General features: G+C 44.9%; 1 protein-coding gene across 2 annotated transcripts; it reads right to left on the bottom strand.

The window, feature by feature from the left end:
• Positions 1–1032: 1032 nt before the first annotated feature.
• On the bottom strand, positions 1033–17802 carry CARD9 (caspase recruitment domain family member 9). 2 transcript variants are annotated; one of them, XM_083596431.1, is made up of 13 exons: positions 17691–17802; positions 14996–15239; positions 13681–13818; positions 13145–13470; positions 11546–11725; positions 10205–10357; positions 9206–9331; positions 8286–8477; positions 6713–6751; positions 4801–4849; positions 4097–4146; positions 3593–3669; positions 1033–2400 (listed from the first exon to the last, which is right to left on the bottom strand). In XM_083596431.1, exons 2-13 carry the CDS (start codon positions 15180–15182, stop codon positions 2304–2306), a joined length of 1614 nt encoding a protein of 537 aa, XP_083452557.1. In that variant the 5' UTR covers positions 15183–15239; positions 17691–17802; the 3' UTR covers positions 1033–2303. The 2 variants fall into 2 exon arrangements, with proteins under 2 accessions (XP_083452557.1, XP_083452558.1); XM_083596432.1 differs by lacking the exon at positions 9206–9331 and having other exon boundaries at positions 17691–17773.
• Positions 17803–18357: the final 555 nt, after the last annotated feature.

Genomic DNA, 18357 nt, shown 5'->3' on the forward strand with positions numbered 1-18357 from the left:
CCCCTGCCTTGCAACAAAGCAGAAAATACAGAATTGCAGAGTTGGAAGGTACCCCAGAGGTTCATCTAGAGTCCAACCCCATGCAACACTCCAGACTCCTTTGAGTGCAAAGCTGCTTTTCTCCATGGTTCCCGCAACAAGAGCTCTCTCCCTCCTCTGAATTGGGGTCTCTTGTAAATCTGGGGCTCATATATATGGGTGCTGGTGTGCAGAGTAACGCCAAATCCTATACTTCTTGGTGGCCAAAGGAGCAGGTTGCTCACCATAGGAGCCAACTCCTAGGGGCTGAGGGGTCTGTGGCCTGCCCCCCCCAAAATTTGAAGGGGCTACCCCCCCAAGTTGATGGGCATTGCCATTTAAATGATGTCCGTGCAGGACATCATGTGTGCCCCCCCAAAAAAATATTTTATTCATGTTGGCACCCCTGTTGCTCACCATGCTGTCTGATTTTGAAATGTGCTTTCTCCTTTGAGCACAGGGATTTCTTCCTTTCTTGGTTTTGGCAGAGTTGCCCCATCAATGGGTGTGGTCATGCTCAGAATATAGGATATCTGTGGGCACAAACAAACCCTTGACCTTTCATCCCATGAAGCTGAACCTTGGAAGATTCAGAGCAGATTTTTAAAATGTGGGATAACCAGCCTCGTATAACCAAATGCTTAAGTTTACTTTGTGCATGAAGGAATTAATGCCATAGAATAAGCTGTCCTGCCAGGCTTAGCAAGGTCACTAGAGAGCCCTATCACTTGGTTGTAGCTCTGGAAATGGAGCTTATTCTTTTGGGATGCTAATAAGGACACTGAAGTAGCCAGCTAAGGTCATTATGTTACAAAGAAATTTATCTGACAGTTCAGCAGCCTCCTGTATTAAATTCCAACTCTCACCATGCACAGAACCCAAAGAATTGGAAGGGGCCTCAGGGCTTCATCTAGACTGCCCCCTCAAACCCACAGTATCATACTCGAAGCCACAATCCATATTTATACAGACAATTAGAGTTTAACTGACAGTTTCCAAAGTCAAACAGAAAGAAAATGTTAAGTTCATTTTATTGTACTTATTTGACAAGACTGATCTGTATATAAATTAAAAAAAACAAATTCTTCTGAATGGTTTGTTGTATGGGAAATTCCTTTACCTATAGGCAAGCTCCACGTACTATATTGATGTTATTAATTTGAACCTTTTCCAATGTAATCCTTCTGCATTGTCCTTCCCAGGGTGACTTTCAAAAAGTGACAATTATCCAAAACAGTGAACTCAGCCCAATTGAATGGCCGCCATGAACCAACAGAACAGCAGGGCTAAAGCAGAAGAATGTGGCAAGCTTCGGTTGGTATCAGATTTAACCATATTTTACTATGATTGCTCCTGCCTTGGGCTATCTCTCCTGAAGGCTGTGATGCCTGTGTGAGCCTTCTGGTGCACAGTCCCTTTTGTAGTGGTGCTGTCACCAAGTGTAGGCCCAACATTGCTGTCAGGCCATCACCATTTTCAGATGAGTTTCAGGGTTTTTTGGTTTTTTACAAACTGTATTGAAAAATGTTAAAGCAATTACCAAGTCTTCCAGGACAAATGCATGTCCAGATGTTTGTTTTTTAAAATAATCATTTTTAAAATTAATCTTTATTAAATTTTAAAGTATGTACAGATGTTGTCTTGAATGCAGTAATTCACATGGCATTCAAGCAGACTTGTAAAATCTCTTACATTACAGGTTAAGTTCTCATCTAAACATTTAGATAATTTCTCCATACTGGCTGCTGTGACTGAAACAGAAGGGAAATCGCTGTACTGTTGTTAATAAAAGATTTAAATCGAGACCATACAAACCCATCTTCCTTTTTAATTCCTCTTATCACCCTCTGATGGTGAGTTAAGTATTCCATAAGTGCTATATTCCACACATCTTGGATCCAACTTTCTGTGGTGGGGTTTCAGTTATGTACCAGCAAATTCAGATGGTGCAAATGAAAGCTGATTTGGAGTTCTTGCAGATCACACCCACTTCCCCCAAAAGACTGGACTTTTTGCTACAAGGAAAATGTAGCGTGTGGAAAGTGTGAGATGATCATTCTTGGCTTTGACACAACATCTAACCTCCCCACAAACAAATCAAAGTGAAAGCTCACTAAAGAGCCAGTGTCTAATCTTCCTACAAGTGAATCAGGTTAACAGCTCATAAAAAGTCACCTATAAATGCCCTGTGTCCCTTGGGAACTAGAAACCTTGTTGTTGATTGGGTTGTGTCCAAGACAGGCCCTCCAGGATCCACAATTTCTTTTTCTGCAGAGCACACACCCTCAGGAGCCTTCAGTGTCTGTGTTGTCACTGCCTGACGTGTTCTCCCAGTCCACGGTGTAGTACTTGCCCTTCTGGGCTCTCCTCAGGGCCCTCTTTCTGCAAAGTTAAGGTCCAAACTGGTTTAAAGTGTGGGGGATGGGGACTTGTTGCGTCTCAGATGTTGCTGAACTACAGCTCCCATCATCTCTGTGATGGCTGATGGGAGTTGGAACCCAAGAAACCCTGAAGGGGGTGCTGGTGTCCTAACCCACCTTTGAAGGTAGAAGTGCCCACAGTCCTTCAGTCTAAGGAAGGTGCTGGACTCTCCTTGGTTGGAGGTTTTAAAGCAGAGGTTGGATAGCCATCTGCCAGGGATGCTTTAGTTGCAATTCCTGCATTGCAGGGGGTTAGATTAAATGGTCCTGGGGTCCCTTCGAGCTCTACAGTTCTATTATTCCAGAACACCAGGGGAGCTGGGCTGAGGCTGGATCAGGTCACTTGCCCATCTAGTCCAGCATCCTTTCCTCACAGTGGCCAACTGGTGCTTCAATGAGAAGCCTGAAAATAGGGTCTAAGTGCAGCAACTTCTGGGATTCCCATGAATTTGGGGGTATTTAGAAGCATTACTGTCTCCAACAGTTGAGGTCAGTAACCACTGGTAGCCTTATTCTCCATGAATTCATAGAAGCATAGAGTTGGAAGGGACCCCAAGGATCATCTAGCCTAAGCCCCTGCAATTATAAATAGAAGTCCATAATTAATCACAACAGCCTGATTATTACTAACCATTCCCAGAGGTTGGTGGTCACCTCATCTCAATTCTCACAAGTCTCCCTGCCAAATAGATTGAGGAAGACCAAAGAATAAGGATATCCATGGCTAGGAGCCACAATTACTATACTTTGCCTCCACTACTGAAGGCAGCAATGCCTCTGAATCCCAGTTGCTGGAAAACACAGGGCAGGGGGAGAAAATGCTCTTGTGAAGACATCTGAAGGTCACCCTGTTTAGGGAAGTTTTCAGTGTTTGATGTTTTATCGTGTTTTTAATATTCTGTTGGGAGCCGCACAGAGTGCCTGGGGCAACCCACTCAGATGGGCAGCATGCAAATAAAATTATCATCAACATCATCACCATCAAATCCTGCTTGCATGTTTCCTGTTGGGGCATCTGGTCAGCCATTGTGAGGACAGGATGCTGGATTAAGTAGCCTGATTCAGCAGTCAGGCTCTTCTCCTTCCTGCACTTCGTAGCAGCAGCATGGGGATGGGTCTGCATTAGGCAAGCGTATGAGGCATGTGTGCTTTACCTCCGGTAATGCTCAAAACTGTCCTTCATTCGCCGGCGCCCCTTCTCTGCCACATCCCCATCGAGTGGACTGCTTTCCTGGAAACACAAAGCAGAGTTGGGACCTGATTAATTTCAGCCATGCTACTCTGCTAATTTGCATGGAAGGCTCCTCCACAGCTAGAGCTGAACTCAAGGTAGGCTACAGTGAGGAGCATCAGGAAAGGTGATTTGTGTTAGATCCATGCCCAGAATTTGGCATCTGGCAAGCATCTTGGAATCCCTGATGGGTGTGCAGGTGGTAAATGCCTGGACCCCTAGAATTTTATATTGCTGTGGAGACTGGAGTGGCGTGTAATAGTGTCACTAAGGAAAATTAACAGCAATAATTTAAGAATTTTGAAAAGCTAAAACAGCAATAGTCTCAAAACAGATTAAAACTCACATAGTATATATTGTATGTGTAATTCTGTAAACAGCCTTATGTGGTATATAAATGTATTATATAAATAAAGATATAAAATACCCCTAGGGATGGAAGAAGCTGGATTTTGCTGAATTCCTGGTTGGACGATTCTGCAGAGAGATAGAGAAAGAGAGAGAGAAGGAAAAGGGTTAATTTTATTGACCAACTATTACCTACTGTTTAGAATTTAAGGCCTAGTGTACCAACATGCATCCAGGGATTTCTGGTGCAAGATAGGCATATGTAAAGCCATTGCATTGCCCACTTGTGAATGTTAAGATCCTGGCTGCTAAACAGACCAGAGACTCATCCAGCCCAGCCTCTTTTACCCAGTAAACAACCAGATGCCCACCTCAAGCAAGACAGGAGTGTAGAAACAATGCAGTCATAAGAACAGAAGAAAAGCCTTGCTGGATCAGACCAAAGGGGATTCTTCTAGTCCAGCTTCCTGTTCTCACAGTGGCCAAGCAGATGCCCATTGTGGGAACCCAAGCAGGACCCTAGTGCAAAAGCAATTCTCCCCTCTTGTGGTTTCCAGCACCTGGTATTTAGAAGCATTGCTATGTGTCTCCAACTGTGGCAGAGATGGCTACAGAAAGAGGTAACCTTGGTTAAAACTGTCTGTTGAGTTGCAAATGCAGGCTGCTGGCACTGTAGTCCCAAATTATTTTTGCAAGCCCTGGCTGAGAAGCATTTCTGAAGTGGGATACCAGAAGCAACCTAAGCAGTAGAGAGCAAGACCAGCAGCCCCTGGAAGAGCTTGCCTTTGTTTGCACCTTTGATGTCTTCATCCGGGTTTCCATGGGAAGGAAGCTTCATGCAAGGAAAGGAGAAAGAGAGTTAACATAAGAGCCTGCTGGATCAGGTCACTGGCCCATCTAGCCCAGCATCCTGTTGTCACAGTGGCCAATGAGATGCCAAAAAGAAACCAGCAACTAGGATTTGAGTAGAAGAGCTCTCTCCTCCTGTGGTTTTCAGCAATTGCTATTCAGAACCATTACTGCCTCCAACCATAAATGGCAAAGTACAGCCCTCTCCTCCATGAATTTGCACAATCCTCTTTTAAAGCCGTCCAAATTGGTGGCCATCCTTGCCTCCTGTGGAAGCGAGTTCCACAGTTTAACTAAGAAGGACTTTATTTTATCTGTCCTGAATCTTCCAATATTCAGCTTCTTGGATGTCCCTGTGTTCTCTAAACTAAAAAGTCCCGAATGCTTCAACCTTTCTTGATAGACAAGTCATTCCATCCCTTGATTATTTTGGTTGTCATTCTGTGAACCTTTTCCAATTCTACAAAATCCTTTTCAAGAATGGGAAATAAGAGCCTCTGTTTGCAAATGACAAACACTGATTTATTCTTTACCCATGAAGAAAAACAGAAAACAAAAGCAATCAGAATCAGGCACATTTTCACAGAACTTCAGCACAAGGACCCCCAGCTAATCAGTGACATACATACAAAAATAAATCCCTTGAAGAAGTCCTCGCTACTAATAATCCCATTGCAGCTCAGGACAACATTTTTTTGCCCAACAGCAACAAAACTGTAACCTTCAGAAGACTCTGACTGCTGGAGGAGGCCAAAGGGGGCCTATCTAATCCAGCATAATGGTCTCACATTGCCAAACAGACATCCCAAAGATGATGATGATGATGATGATGATGATGATGATGATAATGATAATAATTTATTTATGCCCCGCCCATCTGGCTGGGTTTCCCCAGCCACTCTGGGCGGCTTCCAACCGAATATTAAAAGCAATACAGCGTCAGACATTAAAAGCTTCCCTAAACAGGGCCGCCTTCAGTTGTCTTTTAAAAGTAAAATAGTTGTTTATTGCCACCATTCTAGGATATACTGACTGTCTATGGAAGCTCCATTTAGGAATCAGAGGAATCTAATACTACAACTGGATCAGGCCAAAGGGGACTCCAGCCTTCTGTCCTCAAAGTGGCCAACCAGTAGCCCATTATGGAAAACCCCCAAGCAAGACACAAGTACAATAGCAACTCTCCCTCTTGTGATTCCCAGCAACTGGTATTCAGAACTAGATTTCCCCTGGGCACTTAAGTTCTGTGCTTACAAAAGACTTCCATGAGAAGGGCCCTGCAGCTGGATCACGCCAAAGGGGGCTCCATCTAGTCCAGTATTCTGTTCTCACAGTGGTCGGCCACGTGCCTCATTAAGGGGGCTCCTAGTCTGGATTTTGTTGACAGAAAAGGAAACGAGCTTACCCTGTCTTTTGAATTTGGCACCACGTCCTCCACTTGATGTCAGGTGATGGACAAGTGGGCATAATTTCATTTATTGGTTTATATTTATTGATTGATAAAAAATATATACAGCTATTCAGAAAAAATGTACAACATTTATACATAAAACCATGCATAAAATAGGTTAAAATCAGAAAAAAGATGTATTCTTCATTCCCTGCATAAGCCTGATGGAATGCAAAAGTTTTCAGCAGGCGTTGGAAAGCTGAAACAGAAGGCATCTGCCCAAACCATTTTGTTGGCCAAATATTTAGGCTTGGTGGGCTGGAGGTTTTCCACCTAAGTCAGTTAAAGGTTATGTGCTAACCGGACCCCTGACCCTGACCCTCAGCCCCAAATGAAGCAGACAAATGACATCAGAACAGCAGAGGCACTGAGCCAAGAACGTTGATCACAACTCACTTCTTGGGAGCTCCTGGAGGATTCTTCAAAATCTGAAGTCTGGAATTGCAAGATCATTGTAAAAAGTTAGGAAGTGGGAAGAATTAAATTACACACATGTGTGCACATTTCCAGAGAAAGTACAGAGAAAGTGTGACGCGTCCCATTTGGCTGCCACACCACCAGCACCACTGCCACACCACTCACTTCTGCCAGCACTGCCACTGCACTGCCCACTGCACTATCTAGTGGCACTGGCATAGGCACTGATTTCTGGCAAATTCTCATGACAACGCTCACACTCCATGAGATCTCACTAGAAATTGCCAGTGCCAATGCTAGCACTGCTTCTCTTCCAGCGATGAAGGCAGAGGAGGCAGTTGAGTAGGTGAGGTATCTATGGAACACCACCTTGATGCCTGAGGCACCTGTTTCACCCTGCTTCATGCATGGGCCACATAGGGCACATTGGCCTCCACAGTCACTTACAGACTCACTGTTAAGACCATGTTCATGGAAGACAATCTTACTCGGCTATGAGTGATCGCCAAGGAAGAAAGAAGAAGATTGCAGCAGTCAGTTCCCCAACAATCCAGGTTACTGAGACATGAAGAGCAGGAGAGGATGCAGCCAGCGCATCAGAGGAATGTGATAAATTCCACTCCAGCGCCTAATTCAATGAATAGTTACTCTGAAGTAACTATTACGGTACATTTTCAAGCATTCTTAGGGTTTGGAGTAGTGGTTCACGTGTCAGGCTGGAAGCAGAAAGGCATGGGTGCAACAGCAGCACATCCACTGGCACTTCCAAGCAACTGGCACCTAGAGACATTCTGCCTCCGATAGTGGAAGTAGAGCACAGCTATCATGGCCAGCAACCATTGTTCTCCATTAATTTGTGTAGAGTCCTTTTAATGACATCCACATGAACAGCCTGCTGGATCAGACCAAAGGCTCATGTGGTCCAGCATCTTGTTCTCACAGTAGCCAGCCAGATGCCTATTATGTGAAGCCCACAAGTGGGGTTGAACTAGATAACCCTTGGGGTCCCTTCCAATTCTACAACTCCATGATTCTAGGACCTGAGCGCAACAACAACACTCTGCCCACTTGAGATACCCAACAGTTGGAGTAAGAATATAATAAACACCTGGGTGCTGAATCAGATGAAAGGGGGCCCATCTAGTCCAGCATATTGTTCAAACAGTGGCCAACCAGGTACCTATTGTGGCAAAGCCGCAAGAAGGACCCAAGTGTTACAGTAACTCTCCTTGCCTGCAATTCCCAGCAACTGGTACTCGGAGACAGACTGCCCATGGGCAAGGAGGTTCTGCTATCTCGAGATACAGTACCTCCTTAAGAAAAGCCTGTTGGATCAGGCCAGTGGGGGGTACCTATTCCAGCATCCTGTCTTCACAGTAGCCAACCAGATGCCCATTATGGGAAAACTGCAAGCAGGATTTGAGCACAAGAACACTTTCTCCTCCTCCTGCGGTTTCTAGCAACTGGTATATTCAGAAGCATTTCTGCCTCCTCTTAACATGGTGGAAGGGAACAGGCCAACCAGAGGCAGCACCTGGAAGAGTTAGCCTACCAGTGCCGAAGGGTCGAGGTGCAACCTCTTCAACTTGGCTTCAGTGCTGAGCAGCTGCCCCTCTTTCTGGAAGAGCTGCAGCTGCAGCTCATCGCATCTCTCGCCCAGCTCCCGAATCTGCTTCCGGTAGAGATCCTTGTCCATCAGGCTCTTGGAGAACTGCTTGTGGAATCCCTCTTGGTTCAGGAGGGCCTAGCAAGGTGTGGGTGGGTGGGGAAAAGATTATGATTATAATTTTATTATTATTATTATGAGTTAGGAATGTGACTGCTCTGAACTCTCTCCATCTAAACCCAGGTTGTATATATGTATAAAAAATATATATATCATAAAAACACCACAGTCTCCACTGTGCCTCACTGGCCAAAAGGAAAAACAGACCCTGGTAAATTCACCTGGAACCCCTGGAATCTCATACCACTCAGAGATTGGGGTGGCATGAAACATTATTATTATGCCCTTCCTCAAAAAGGAGACCAGCTGAGTGAAAAACACAGTAAAATATTCTTTCATTAATTTTTATTAACATTATTTTAATTGATTACCTGTCCTTACGCCTAAGGTGGGTTACAACAATCCAAAATACATCAAAAACAATGTTAAAAGACTTACAATTACTACTGTTCATTTACTATTGTTCATTTGGGGGCAGAATACCAGTTGCTGGAAGCCACAGGACGGGAGAGGGCTTTGTGCTCAGGTCCTACTTCTAGGGTTTCCTTTGGGACATCTGGTTGGCACTGTGAGGACAGGAGGCTGAGATAGGTGGGCCCCTTTGGCCTGATCTAGCAGGCTCTGCTTACGTTCTTATGGAACCTCCAGGCCCAGAGGCAGTGTATAGTGATTCCTAGCTTCTTACGGGTACTTGGCCATTTTTTGAGTGGGGAGGTGCAAGGGGACATTGCCCTGGCAGCCCCTACCTGATCTCTTTCAGAAGCCACCTCCTCCATCTGTTTCAGGATGACCTCAATGCGGTCCTGGTATATCTGGGCATCGTTTTGCAGGGATGCACACTTCAGCTCCAGCATCTCCTTCTCTCCCACAAGCTGCCAACACAAGCACAGAAGGCATTGGAAGGCCAGCAATAGAGATTTCTCCTGTGCCACAGAGGTTGGATGGCAACCTGTCTTGGAGTCTTCAGTTGGAATCCCTGCATTGCAAAGGGTAGGACTAGATGACCCTGTGAAGTCCCTCTCAATTCTACAACTTTATGAATTTGCACACTCACACAAGAATAATATGTGGATTGCGACATTAAATATCATTTGCAGTTTGCACTTCCCCATATTCTGGAGCATTATGGGGGGGGGAATGTACCAGAATGTGTTTTGAAATGCATATTTCAGGATAAAATCTGTCCATATATGTATTTAAATGCTGTTATTTATATGATGGAAATTGGTAAGAAGATCTATTAATTATATTTAATCCTCTGGCACCCCACATGTGTGGGTTAACATCAAAGGGAAATGGATGCAAGCCCATATTCCAAAGCATGGGGCAAGCATAGACTTTCTGACAGGAGAAAGCCTCCTAGGAGAATTTAATTCTCAGGCAGATTAGTGAAGCATAGGAATGGGCTATTAAACCTCATTTATACAGTTCAGCTGCATGAAGCAGCTGACCCCCTTTTATGCCTCCTGCAATGAAATAAATGCTTTACTTACTTATCTGAGGACACAGCCATGCATTATCCTATGCAACAACAATAAGAAATGCATGTAAAAATATTTTTGGGTAGAAATGCAGCAAGATAGCTTCTGACACATGTCTGAAGCTGCTACATTAAAGATGGAGTTCATGCAAATGTGGAACAGGCATTATGTGGCACCTGTAGTATCAAATCATGTGCTTCCTCATTCCTCTCCCCACACACATACCCAACACCCCCAGAAAGGGGCCCCCATCCAGCCACCTACTTTATCCCACTTGTCCTCTGTCCGCCGCAGCATCTGGCGCAGATCATAGATGGTGTTGACCAGCTTCTGGTGTTCCCCCAACATCTGTGTCCGCTCTGCCTGCAGTGCCTGAATGGAGATGTCCTCCTCCTCAGAACCACCTGCCTTGGTGACCTTGGAGCAGAAAGAGAAAAATACGTGTGAGGCCCATCTTTCTCAGTAACAGAGTATTTGCCTGGCATGGAGAAGATGCCTAGATAGACTATGTGTGTGGCAGCTTTCTATATTTCTAATTCAGCCCTTTATTCTGAATTGTGAGGACTAGAAACTTATTTTTTTAAGGGAAGGACTGTAGCTCAGTGGAAGAGCATCTGCCTTGCATGTGGATTGTCGCAGGCTCAATACCCAGTGACTTCCCTAAGCAGAGCTTGGAATATTCCTTACCTGAAACCCTGAAAAACTGCTGCCAGTCAATTTCCACAAATGTTCTGATGTAATATAAGGCAGCACCCCATGTTCCTGTTCAAGTCACTCCTTTATTATGAACCATGAGGACTGGAATCGTATCTCCCTGGCTGGAACCCTGGGGAACCCCTGCTGCCAGTCAGTGTCAACAATACTGAGTTAGATGGTCCAAAGACATCATCAAAATAAGGCAGTTTCCTCCAAGTTGACTGCACCCTTTCCTGACCCTGTCTTGGTAACCTAGGGGTGTGGGCAAACTGACTGCTGCAACTAGTTCTAGGTGGGGCTGCCCTTGAAGACTAGAGAAAGCTTTACCTCCCTTGTTAGAGGAGTAAATGCCTCTGAATAACAGTTCCTGCGGATCCCATGTGGGGAGAGCAGTGCTGCTGTGCTCAGGTCCTGCTTGTAGGCTTCCACTGAGGTATTTTGGTGCCCACCTTCAAGACAGGATGCTGGGCTATGATAGTCTGGTACAGCTGCTAGGTTCTTCTTAAGTTGGCCTGTTTTGATAGCAGAACCTTCATGCTCAGGAACACTCTACCTCTGAATACTGGATGATGGGGAACAACAGCCAGAAAGTTGCTGTTTCACTCAGCGCCTGCTTGGGGGCTTCCCATTGGGGCATCTGGATGGCCCCTGTGAGGACTGGATGTTGGACTGGATGGGCGTCATTGGCCTGATCTGGCAGGGCTCTGCTTATGTTATTATAGAACCTCCAGATTCCCAGGTTCTCGGGGATATTTGGCCACTGTGAGAGCAGGACGATGGGCTATGATGAGCCCTCTTTGGTCTGATCTAGCCACCGCTGGGCTCTCCCTCCCTTTTCAAATGTCATTTTCATTCATTCATTCATTCATTCATTCATTCATTTACCTACCTACCTGGCACTGTGCCTACCTGCAGGGTGCTCTCCAGCTCCTTGTTCTTAGCCAGGAGCAGTTCCTTCTCCCGCTGTATCTCCCACACCACCTCGTGGCTGGGACGCTGTTCAATGGCGTGCTTGAGCTTGAGGGTGTGCTTCCTCTCCAGGCGGCAGTCATCCTCTGCCTTCATCAGGCTGTGCCTCAGACAGTCAATCTGAGCAGAGGGAAGCAAAGCCCATGGAAGCAAAGACGAAAAGGAATAATAGAATTGTGGGGCTGGAATGGACCACCAAGAGTCATCTAGTCCAGCCTCCTGCCATACAGAAATCCTGGCTAAAGAATCCCGGGCAGGTGGTGGAATTGAGATGTTTTGGGAGTGGAATGAAACCTTGGATACAGAGATGTAAAGACATTCTTAGCTGGCAGTGATAGAGCTGAGATAGAAAGGACTCTTTTGTACAACTTGGAGTAAATTCTGAGGGAAAAGCTATCAAACCTCTGGTTTTTTTAATTGGGAAAAGAATGGAAGGGTCATTTTAAAATCATTATGGAAAACCCCAGCAAATATAACAGGAAATGAGAACGGAAGGTACGGTACTGGGTATGAATTAATGAATACATAGCAAGGGAAGAACTACGGAATGCTATTTTAATATATGAACACAGCAGAGAGACTCTTGTGTGAACAAAGATGGAAAGACTTATTGTTTAATATGGAGGAATTGTTGTTGAGGTTATTGGAGACAAAGTTGATATGTCTGAGTAGAGAAAAACCCTTGACACTTATTAACAACAAAAATTAGAGAGCACCTTTTGGACTTTTTGTGTAAAAAGGAAAATGAATTAATTTGAGACATTTCAGTCAGAAGATTGGGAAAATATTGCCCAACATAAAATAGATCAGTTGGATGTCATTCTAGAGTGAATTTTTGAATAAATTCTTTTACATAACTGACAGAAAATTAGAAGTCCTTTTTAGTTTTCTTCTTCTTCTCTTTCTTTCTTTCTTTCTTTCTTTCTTTCTTTCTTTCTTTCCTTTTTTCTATTTTTTTGTTTTCCTTTGGTGTCCTCTGCTTTGAGCCATTTTGGGGGTCCAAAGATTGCACACATGAAGGTAATGGATGGTGAGAGGTAGGGAAGGGAAGACTTCTCAGAATAAGAGATTAGGAGCAGAAAGGAAAGCTCCCAGGTGAGTGCTGGGAGATTTCACCACTTTCTGTGTGAGGCAAGGGTTAAGAACTACTTTTGAAAGAGGACCCTGTGCTTCATTTTCTTTTTCTTTTTTCTGTTTTTATTTCATTTATTTTATCTTTTTCATTATGAAAAATCTTTAATAAAATCTTATTTTGGAAAAAGCATGAATCCTGAACAGATGGCCATCCGATCTCTGTTTTAAAACTTCCAGCAAAGGAGAGTCGGCCACCTTTTGAGGTCACAGAATCAAGAACTGTCGAATTAGGATCACGTAGCCTGGGTCTACGTGGCCTGGAAGAATCCCTGCAGATGCCCATTGATGCATTTCTTCTCTATCACCCTGAGCCACGTTTCAAGAACCACGTTTCCCTGTTCTGCTTTAACTACTCCACCCTACTCCCACTCCTCAGCTGCCACAGATCGTAAGATGGTTACCAACCTCCAGTTGCAGGTCCCGGTTCTTCATGAGTGCCACATTCTTCTCCTCACTCTGCCGAGCATAGCGCATGGCCAGCTCGTAGTTCTCATCCTTGCAGCACTTGAGCTCCCGGCTCAGGCTGTCACACTCCTCCTTCATCTTGTGGGCCCGCTCCTGGTGCTTGCGCAGGACGCTGTCCCGCACCCTCATCTCCCTGATGACATCCTCCTTGGCCCGGAGCAGGACACCCGTCTCCTGGAGCTTCCGCCGCTCCTCGCGCACAACATTCTGGAGCTTGGAGATCTCGCTCATCAGCAGCTCTGTCAGGCTGGACTCCCCAGCCGTGTCTGTGGGAGGAAATAGAATTGTAGAGTTGGAAAAGGCAGTCAAGGGTCATCTAGCCCAACCCTCTGCAAATCATGAATAGCATTCAATCAACTCCATACTCTCAGCATGTCATTTTGGGGCTGCCAGGTTCACCATCTCTCACCTATTAGGGGTCATGGATAGGTGAGGGAAGGGTGTTTAAACCCACCAGCAAAATTTACTATACTCACCTATAATCATTGAGAAAACCCGGGTGGGCTCGTTGCCTGTGATTTTCTTGTAGAGCTGAGGATAGTAGAGCTCCAGGCTTTCAAGAAAGGCCACAAAGCCCTTCTGACCTGTCCGCTGAAGAATGTCAAGGAGTACCCCTGAAAACAACACAGAAGAAAAGGGTATTTAGCCTAAGGTGTCAGAAACTAGGTTGGAGGATGTGTGGGAGATACGCAGTCAAATCTAACAATGCCTATTCTAGCTAGTTCACATGTGAATGAGTTAAGACCATGGGGCTATATTGGTGATAGGCAGACTCAGACCATAGAAATGTATTTGCAGTGGCGTAGCGTGGGGGGTGCAGGGGGGGCCGGTCGCACCGGGCGCAACATCTGGGGGTTAGGGCAAATCCACGGGTTAGGGGGCGCAAATCCACGGGTTAGGGGGCGCAAATCCACAGGTTAGGGGGCGCAAATTACTTGCCTTGCCCCGGGTGCTGACAACCCACGCTACGCCACTGTGTATTTGGTACATTTCCCCTCCTCTCCTGGGAGAGAAGAAGCAAAAAGTATTTGCTGCTCCTTCTCCCCCCCCCCCTTCAACCAGCCATAAAGCGGGATGTACCTCTGCTTGCTCCAGCATCAGGCACATGCCTGAAGCTGTTTCTGCCTGCATATTTTACCTGCATGTACTTTTAATGCTGTTGCTACTAACAGCAAATGCTTAACTGCGAGTAATCTATATGTTTTAGGCTTACTTTTCAATCTGTAACCTGTTTCTTTGATAAACAGGGTAACAAAGGGGGAGATCAGCCTAATGACTAATTCCTATGCTTTCAATTAAACTGCCTAAAATGAGATTTAAACAGCTCTGCCCTGCACTTTTAAACATAAGTGGTAAACTGATCCCTTTGTCTGTTAATCCACACATGCGGGGGATAGAATATAGTTAAGTATATTCCCTCACCTACCTAATAAAATAAATCAGGATTGCTGTATCTCAGAACCCTTTTTTTCCCCTGACACTGGCCTGGTTTACTCATTTATTTAATTCATAAAATTTATACAGCACTTGATTGTAAAAACAATCAGACCTCAAAACAGTTTTCAAAAAGATAAAACAAGAAAATCAATAAAAATTTAAAACATACAAAAATATACTAAAATGGATTAAAAATTACACCCACTTTCTTAACATCTAGACCAACATGTCTAAAAAATGTTTTTAGCAAAAACTGAAATGAGTACAAAAAAAGGTGCCTGCTGTGGTTTTTTTTTTTTTTTTTGTGGGAAGCTATGTGCAAGGCTACTGGTGAGTGAGCTATTGAAAATTTACCTGCTTTCCTTTTCCTGATCACAAGGCTGGGGTCGTTAAGGATCTGTTCCTCATCATCGTGGTTGATGACTTTGCACTGGCGGAGGTAAGGGGTTATCCTAGACGGGTCAACCACTGAAATCAGCTTTACACGGTAATTCTCCAGGTTATTCCAGCAGCTTTCATTGTCATCATCTGGCTCAGACATGGCAGAGGACAAAATAAGGAGTGCCTTTCGCTCTTCAAAAAGTGCTGGAGATATGCCCTGGAAGGTCAGCGAAATAAGGTTTCCATTCTGTACTTGTCACAAACGGTTCCATTTCTGTTCTGCTACAATTCAGCTTCTGCTAAATCTACATGTAGTTTATTATTATTATTATTATTAAAAAGCAAAACAAACACACAGCTCCTAAAACAGAGAAAGGGCTTCCCTCTGCAGAGTGGGACACCCTCAGCCTGGCCCTTTTCTGCTTCGGCTTCCTTACCTACAGATCAGGAACAACCACACGATGCGTCACCCACACCCTGGTTTAGATTTGCGTGTTTGGAGAAAACAGCAGACAGAGAAAGAGCAAGGAGCAAACTTTCCTGAATTGCTTCTGACCTCAAAGGTGGCCTTATGACACAAAGGACGTCCTTCTCCCTCTCCTGACTCAGTATTTCTAAATCTGGCAATTTTAGCTTTTCCCACTTTCAGGTGTTTTCCTGTCTTCCATTCTTCACATTGCCAGTTTGTTATATTTTAAGTTTCTGTGAGAATTCACCAGTGTTTTAGTGCTGGAAGATTCAGGGGAGAAGAAAGGAAGGACTTCTTCATCCAGAGCATAAACTCTGGAACTCACTTGAAGGGCTTTAAAATAGAATTGAACAAATTAATGGAGGATGAGAAGACTATCAAAGAACTACAAAATTGTAGAGTTGGAAGGACCTGAGGGTCATCTAGTCCAAATCTGTGCTGATGGCTACTAGCCAAAATGACTAAGCTCTGCCTCCACTGTCAGAGGCAGAAATGCCTCTGAATACCAGTTGGTGGAAGCTACAGGAGGGGAGAGTTGCTCTTGTGCCCAGGTGCTGCTTGCTGGTTTCATTTTGGAGCATCTGGTTGGCAGGGTGTTAGGCTACATAGGCCATTGGCCTGATCCAGCAGGCTCTTCCTATATTCTTAGTGCAACTTTCTCTTAATATGCACATGCTTTGCAGGCAATTTGGCCTACCACACAAACATATTTGCAAAGCAATTTCCCCAAATATGACACATTTCTGTGTATCATTCCGTTTTCATGCACGCTTATATGCATTTTTATGCACACTTTATCTTGAGCTCTACCTTTTTGTATCTATTACTTGTCTGGTGAACTGCATTTCACACTTCAGAGAAGTGCTTTTTTTGGGGTATTGTTTCAGAATCAAATCCCCCATCCTCAAACCCCTACTCAGAATTCCCCACTACCCACCCCTTTCCATTATTACCTGAGCATTTCTAGGGTGAAATCTATTAAACTGTTCCATAAGGGAAAAAGCAAACAGAGATCACTTTTAGAGTTTGGTATCCCTGCTATGGTGATGAATGTAGAGGAGGATTCTTCTATTTTTTATTGTCATATTTAATGCCTATTGATGCAACATAAGAAGTTGCCTTATACTGAATCATACTCTCTAGGTTTTTCAGGTGGAGGAGTCTTTCCCAGCCTGACCTGGATTGAGCCTAGGACTTTCTGCATGCAAAGCAGGTGTTCTGCCAGTGAGCTGTGGCTGCTTTTTTTAACACACACCAAAGTATTAGTCCTCATGGTTCTGAACAAAAGGCTAAATTAAATAGGAACATAGAAAGCTGCCTTACACAGACTGAATTGGTTCATCTATTTTAGTCCATCTGCACTGACTGGCGTGCGTCTCTTGTTCTACATGCAAAACAGGTGCTTTCCCACCTGAGCTGCAGTCTTTCCCCTAAAACCAACTTAAGAGTCTAGTCCTCAGTTTTGAATAAAACAGGAATATAGGAAGCTACCACACTCAGAATTAGGCTCAGCCAGCTCTGTGCTTTCAACACTGGCTGGCAGCAGCTCTCCATGGTTTCAATTAAGGAGTGTTTCCCAGCCCTACATTAAGATCCCATTGGGACTTTCTGCATGCAAAGCCAGTGCTTCACCACTGAGCTACAGCCTCTCTCCCTTCCAAATGTAATAAACAAGCCCTGCCAGCAACCCGAAGCCAAATTCAAAATACTACTAAAAAACAACACAATGCATACCCTCCAACATTTTTCTGATGAAAATAGGCACATATTATTATTATTCATACCCCAGCCATCTGACTGGATTGCCCCAGCCACTCTGGGTGGCTTCCAACCTATATAAAAACATAATGAAACATTAAACATTTAAAAACTTCCCAATACAAGGCTGCCTTCAGATGCAGAAGGCTCCAAGTTCAATCCCCAACAGCATCTCCAAGTAGCGCTGGGAACGTGTCCTGCCTGAGACCCTGGAGAGCCACTGCCGATCAGTATAGACAACAAAGGTCTGACTCAGAACAAGGCAGCTTCCTATGTTCCTATATTCCCACACACCTGTCCTAATAGAAATCTCAGGAAGCCTTTGGCTACTAGCCATGTCCTCTCCTTTCCCCAGGCCACCTCCACTCCAAAAAGATGTGCATGAGGTTGTGGTTCCCCTCTTCCCTTTTCCCATGCTCAAAGCAATGAACTTCCACTCACCTCCTGAACAGAGGCTCCCCCAAGACCCCCCTGGGAGTGGCCCAGCAGCCCCTCTGCCACACTGAGTCTCTGTCTTGGGTAAAGGAAAGAAGGCCAGCTGGCAAGCAAGGCAGGGCACAAAAGGGGAACTGGCCAAGGCAGTGAGAAACAGAACACCCACCCCCCACCCCCTGGGGAAGAGGAAGTTGCAGGCCAGGACAGTGTGGGAATCAGAATTGCATTTCCGTGCTATCTGGAGACAAACCCGTGGCCTAGTTAGTTTCCAGTGTTTGTCTTGCATGTCTGTCAAAAGCTGTTGCAATGCAGGGGTTGGACTAGATGTCCCTCTGTACAATTCAAAGTGTCCAGATTTGAGTGCAAACCATCTCAGCACACACATCATACATTTAACACACATGGCTATCCCCACCCCCAAGGATCCCGGGAATGAATAGTTTAAGGATGCTGGGAACTGTAGCTCTGGGGCAGGGGGTAAAGTATAGTTCCCAAGATTCTAGGATGAAGCTGCAGGGTTTCAATATAGTGCTACACGCCACCCCAATCTTTAAGTGGTGTGAGATTTCAGGAGTTCCAGGAGCTTTCCCAGGGTTCCTACAGAAATCAGGAACAGCCTTCCCCCCCCCCCCACACTAATAAGAATATGTTGTGGATAGGATCTCTGTTATCT

This window comes from Podarcis filfolensis (assembly GCF_964270895.1).
Source record: "Podarcis filfolensis genome assembly, chromosome: Z".
NCBI lineage: Eukaryota > Metazoa > Chordata > Lepidosauria > Squamata > Lacertidae > Podarcis > Podarcis filfolensis.

What these genes read in the sequence shown, in the direction of transcription:
- CARD9 (XM_083596431.1), bottom strand. Translation starts at nt 15,182, where the DNA reads ATGTCTGAGCCAGATGATGACAATGAAAGCTGCTGGAATAACCTGGAG. An exon ending in GATCAGGAAAAGGAAAGCAG is followed by an intron (nt 13,819 to 14,995) that starts GTAAATTTTCAA and finishes TGTTGTTTTCAG; the next exon opens with GGGTACTCCTTGACATTCTT. An exon ending in TGGCTTCTGAAAGAGATCAG is followed by an intron (nt 8,478 to 9,205) that starts GTAGGGGCTGCC and finishes ACACCTTGCTAG; the next exon opens with GCCCTCCTGAACCAAGAGGG.